The sequence below is a fragment of the Chrysochloris asiatica genome, unplaced genomic scaffold, assembly GCF_000296735.1.
Source record: "Chrysochloris asiatica unplaced genomic scaffold, ChrAsi1.0 scaffold00318, whole genome shotgun sequence".
Lineage (NCBI taxonomy): Eukaryota > Metazoa > Chordata > Mammalia > Afrosoricida > Chrysochloridae > Chrysochloris > Chrysochloris asiatica.
This window is the reverse complement of record NW_006408836.1, coordinates 267003-273137: the sequence shown is the minus strand read 5'-3', so window position 1 is coordinate 273137 and position 6135 is coordinate 267003. Positions and strand designations below refer to the sequence as shown.

At 40.7% G+C, this 6135-nt stretch overlaps 1 protein-coding gene across 1 annotated transcript in view; it reads right to left on the bottom strand.

The window, feature by feature from the left end:
• Positions 1-1686: 1686 nt before the first annotated feature.
• The window catches only part of LOC102816844 (PRELI domain-containing protein 1, mitochondrial-like), a 56441-nt gene continuing 51992 nt past the window's right edge, over positions 1687-6135 (bottom strand). Inside the window, exon 3 of the mRNA XM_006875297.1 lies at positions 1687-2423. Within this exon, the coding sequence (XP_006875359.1) occupies positions 1687-2423 (737 nt within the window). The remainder of the gene's footprint in view (positions 2424-6135) is intronic.

Genomic DNA, 6135 nt, shown 5'->3' with positions numbered 1-6135 from the left:
TACCAAAATTGGTGCCAATTACTCTTTCCAGCTTAATTATTGTTTTGATGGGCCCTACTCTGGTAGTGTAACGGTTATGAATCGGGCTGCGAACTGCAAGGTCAGCAATTTGAAACTACCAGCTGTTCTGCAGGAGAAAGATGAGGCTTTCTGCTCCCGTAAAGATTTACAGCCTCAGAAATCACAGGGTCGCTATGAGTCAGAACTGACTCCACGGCACATAACAACAACAACTCGGAAACCCAAGAGCTCTGGTAGCATAGTGGTTACAAACTGGACTACTATCCTCAGGGTCAGCAGTTGGAAACTACCAGCTGTTCTGTGGGAGAAAGATGAGGCTTTCTGCTCCTGTTAAAGACTCCCAGCCTTGGAAACCCTGTACTGGGTCGCTATGAGTCAGAACTGAGTCCAAAGCACATAAAAACAACTCGGAAACCCTATACAGGGTTGCTATGGGTCAGAATCGACTCGATGGAACCTAACAACAATGATGACCTCTAAATGAGAGTCCTGGTGTGGTGCTGTGGGTTAATGCACTGGACTACAATGTTGGTTTAGCTTCAAGGTCGGCATTTCAAGCTCACCAGTTGTTCCTTGGAAGTCCTATACGGGGTCGCTATGGGTCAGAACCAGCTCAACAGCACATAACACCACAAACAACAACCTCTAAAGCAGGAACCCTGGTGACAAGGTGACTAAGCTCTTTCCTGCTAACCCCAAAATCAGTGGTTCAATACTATTAGCTGCTCAGTGGAGAAAAATATGACAGTCGGCTTCCATAAAGATGGCAGCTGTAAGAATCCTATCAGGCAGTTCTATTCTGTCCTATAGCATCACTAAGCAATTTCTACTCTGCCATTTTGCATGACATCATTCCCTCTATGTACCTCCACTAAATGTCAGGTATTACATCATGTACTGAGAATAAAAATGTGAGCAAACTGTCATACCTGCCTTCTAGGTGTCTACAGATATTCAAAGATAGTAAAAATTCAAAGATAGATATTCAAAGATAGTAAAAAGGTGAATTCTTATATTAATTCTATTTTTCCATGGATTTTTTGAAGCTTCCCATTTATGAAGAGCATTCCCAACATAGAAAGAAGCAGGAAACAAAGTAGGAAACGTTTTAAAACATTAAACTTAGGAGAAATAATAAGTTATGTGATTTGTTATTTTTATAGTATAAATAATGGATATAGAGAACCATATGAATCATATCATGAATGGCCTTTCTAAGGAATTTGGATGTTTTTTTGTTTTTTTTTAATTCTGCAAGTATTTATTGAGTGCGGGTCGCTATGGGTCGGAACCGACTCGACGGCACTTAACAACAACAACAATATGTGCTAGCTGTTGTTTCAGGTACTTGGGACACATAAGAGAGCAAACAGATCCCTGCCCTTAATGGAGTTTACAGTCTAGTGTTTACACCACTCCACTCCACCTGCACACTGTAACCCTGGACATCTCTGTGCCTCAGGTGCCCAATGGGATAATGAGCAGGCCTGGCACAGACATGTATAACTGTTTGGTATCCTGTAGATGCCCACACTCTACGCTACCCACCCAGACAGTAGATAGGGCTGGAAGCTGATTTTTAACAAGAAAGCACATTGGGGATAGGCCAAAAGGGGTGGAGCTGGATTGTCTGGTGTGGCGGTGGTGCTGAGAAGGCCACGACGGCTACACAAACTGTTGTTTCTGCTGCTTCTTGGTGGCTGCCTTGTTGGCAAGGTCCTTGGCCTTTTCTGTAACTGCCAGTGCTGTCTCCTTTTCCTTTTCCTTGGCTTCCTTGGCGATTTCAACAAATGTTTTAGAAGGGGTCTCACCTTGCAGCTTGGCCAAAATACATTCAAACTCCTTCATAGTCTTGGTCACATTGCTTTTAAACCGGGCCAGACCAAATTCCTGGACAGCTCTTGAGACACCAAACAAACTTAAGGAGACCCAGGCTTCCCGGTGAATTTCGGTCCAGCCACTGTTACCAGAGTTCACACAGTAAACGCAGCGTTCCTCCACCACCATCAGCTGGGTGTGGTTGATGTTCCAAGTGAGGGTGGTCATGGTCTGATTTTGTGGGTCCACAATAGAGTCCTCCAGGATGTACATCGAGTGAGTAACACTGGCAGAAAACAGTCTTTCAGCCCAGCAGGGCATCCTGTTGGTCTTGGTCAGGAGTTGCCTGGACAGGAGCTTCTGGTCAGGGGTCATCTCCCGGTGTACTATGTCCTCCGTCAAGATATATTTGCTGTAGGGGTTCAGAGACCGCTGCCAGAAGGCGGTGAACACTTGGTCCCAGGAACTCCTGAGCACGCTCTGGCCCAGGGGCGGGCTCAGCTCTCGCGCAGCGTTCAGGGTGCTGAGCCCGGGTGCCCGCGGAGGCTTGGCTGGAGGTCGGCGCCTGCCCGCCAGGCTCGCAGCTCAGGGCGCACGCCCTGACTAATATGATTTTAAGGAAATTTATCTGAAGGGTAGGTAGTAGGTAGTTTGGTAGAAAGTAGATAAGGTCATGAGGTATACAATAACCTGTGTGTGATTTATTGAAGCCTGAACCTTGCCCGCCAGGAACTCAGGGTTTCACAGTTTATATAGTAGGGTTAGTCTAGTTTCTTACTTGAGTGACTGATTACATAAAGTTGCTGTTGTTGTTGTTAGGTGCCCTTGAGTTGGTACCGACTCATAGTGACCCTATGCACAACAGAATGAAACACTGCCTGGTCCTGGGTTAACCTCACAATTGTTGCCACACTTGATTCTATTGATGCTGCCAGTTTGCCAATCTATCTCGCTGGGTGTCTTCCTCTTTTTGTGTCTTCCACTTTACCAAATATGATATCCCTCTCCAGTGACTGGTCCCTCCTGACAATATGTCTGAAGTATGAGAGAAGTTTAGCCATCCTGGCTTGCAAGGAGCACTCTGGAGTACTTCTTCCAATACAGATCTGTTTGTTCTTTTGGCAGCCGGTGGTACTTTCAATACTCTCCTCCAACACCATAACTCAAATGCATCAATTCTTTTACAATCTTCCTTATTCACTGCCCAGCTTTCACGTGCATACGAGGTTATTGAAAATACCATGGCTTGTGTGAGGCATACCTTAGTCCTCAAGCTGACATTTTTGCTCTTCAACATTCTAAAAAGGTCTTGTGCAGTAAATTTGCCTAATCCAATATGTCGTTTGATTTCTTGACTGCTGCTTCCATGGATGTTTACAGCTGTTTCTTTTCATTTTGGATTGTGCCCCATCATCAAATCAAAGTCTTGAGGGCTTTACTCCATTTGTGTCATCACGGTCACCTCTACTTTAAGGAAGCAGCTCTTCCCCAGTCACATTTTGAGTGCTTTCCAACCTGAGGGGCTCATTTTCCTACACTATATCTGACACTGTTTCCTTGCTATTCATATGGTTTTCAGTGACTAAATATTTGGAAGTAGTTTGTCTCTCCTTCTGCCTAGTCTGTCTTCATCTGGAATCTCATCTGAAACCTTTCCGCTGTGGGTGACTCTGCTGGTATTTGAAATACCTATGTCATAGCTTCCAGAATCACAGAAACTCACAAGCCACCCCAGTACAACAAACTGACAGACTAGTGGTGTATTACATAAGGTAGAATAAGCAATATAGAAGAAGACAAGTCTAACTTAAAAATATTTCATTAGATATTCACAATTTACAAGCAGAGCTATCCTGAAGAAAGCTGATTCACTAACTGAAGAGATATCTCAGATGAAGACTAATGATTTAGCATTTGAATCATTCAGACAGATGGGAAACTCCATTATTTTGGAGCTAAGCAGAAGAAAGCATGCACCCAAAGAATTTTGAAAAAGAAACATTAAGGAACTGTGGTGAAGCCAGGAGAGAATCAGATTATGGAAGCCACTATATAGGATATTTTTTTATAGATTGGGAATGGGAAAATAGTGGGAAGAAATAATATAAACTGTGAGTTTAAAAACTGGGTATATATTGATATCAACAGAAATAATTTCCGCTGTAAAGTAGTGATCGAAGGAATGTTAAAGCTAATTGAAGAATGACAATTTTTAATTTTTAAAAATGCAGTCATGATAAATTATTACATTTAAAAGTTTGCTTGTAAAGGCAGAAAGATTACAGAATTTTAATGGGGAGAACTGGGGTTTAGTATGTAAAGTGGATTACAGAAATGAGGAGTAGCTTCTGGATTTCTAGAGTGTTTTAGAGTTATTTAACATAAGTTCTTTACTATTTCTGAGAGATGAAAATATCTAAACATGAATTTATTTTTCTAAAGTTAATGTAATGCTACTCAATCTACTCAACCAAAATACACCTAAAACTTTTTTGCTTTTAAAGACTCCAGTCAGTGCTCTGTAGTATCTTTTCATCTGACATTAAATTAGAATGAATTTTTACTGAACAGTGATGCACATAGGTTTTGAAATGTGTGACTCGAATAAGGTTTATCTTTGTGTATTTCACTGCAGGCATATAATGTTGTTTTTCTGTGAAAGAGCAATGAAACAGTTCATTTATTTGGGGAATATAACAGAATTCATTTTAAAGTATCTTAGTGATTTTTGAGCCATTTAACATTTATTTAACATGTTTTAGTACTTTTCTGTGGAATGGATTGCAGAATTATGAGTTGTTATATTTCCTTGTGAGTTCAACTTTAACCTAATGGATTATTTTCCAATTCAGAAGAACCAATGGTTCGTGTGTAATATAGTCATACAGTGTTGCAAACAGGGAGATCACTTTAAGGGAAGTATCATGCTCAGGTCTAGGAGAGCAGACTAGCAGGAAGTATTTAAGTATTAAACACCATGCTGATATTCCAGCTCATTTGATTTGCCAGGAATTTTCTATTCCCAGGATGACACTGCTTCTGCTTCTGGCTTGAGGCTATTTTTCCTCCTGCACATTCTCACCCTCCGCCTACCCCCATTTCAATGGTTTTAACAAATGCCATGTGGCAAATGCACCATTACTCTTTACTAGGCACAGTTCCTGCCTCACAGTAGGCTAAACTATAATGGCAACATTTGCTTCATATCCATTTGCCTTTATGGAATGTCACATCCTACATTAGGTACAAATCATTCTGATGTCTACCAGTCCTCACACTGTGAAGTAGTTTCTCTGAACTTTGAGTAGTGAGAAAACTAGGTAATAAGCCAAGCTTTCTTACTTGATAAATTTAGAAAGAGATCAACTGTTCTGTTTGGATTTTCACAATGAGGATGTAAAGATAGAAACCCAAATATAAATAAACTTTTTTTTTTTTTTTATAAAACTTTTTATTGTAAATTGAGTGAAGGTTTGTAGACAAGCTCATCGATTTACATTCAACAAATTATATACTTTGTTTCACTTCAGTGATTGTATTCCTTTCCACACACAAAAAAAGTTATGTAGTTTCCTCCCTGTAATTACCCATGTACAGATATCCTCTTTCAAACTCATATATCTGTGGGGTATATAAATATATATATTTATCCCACTCTGCCTCCCATACTCATTCAGCCTGTGTCTCTGCCCATGTATCTACACTGTTATACAAGGCTGGGTCTTATTTTAGTCATTTTTTAGGGAATGGATTGCAGAATCACCATTTACCTTTTTCCCTTTTAGCCCTTGCATACCTTCCTGTGTCTTCACCTATCTTTTTCATTCTTCTGTCGCCTCCCTCTTCTTATATATTACCCTCCACATCACCTGAGTTAACATGTGGTGCTGTAAGTAAAGCACTAGACCCCAAAGTCAGTGTGAATAACAAATCCGGTGGTTCAAATTCAGCAGCCACTCCTCAGAATGCTATTCATGGTTGCTATGAGTCAATAATACCACTCATCTTTCAGTCTGTAGTACTGTGGTGGCTTCTCTGTTGCTGTATTTCTGGAAGCTATGTCATGCAGATTTTAAATACCAGCAAGAACACTTATAATACAGTTTTCAGCTGAGGTTCCAGATGAAGACCGACTAGGAAGGAGAGACAGAATACTTCTGAATATTTAGACACTGAAAATCCTATGACTAGCAGTGGAACCAGTCCATTTTAACTCACTAATGCCTAAGATATCGATGTTTATGCGTTCCATTTCATTTTTGACCACTTCCAATTTTCCCAAATTCATACTTCGTA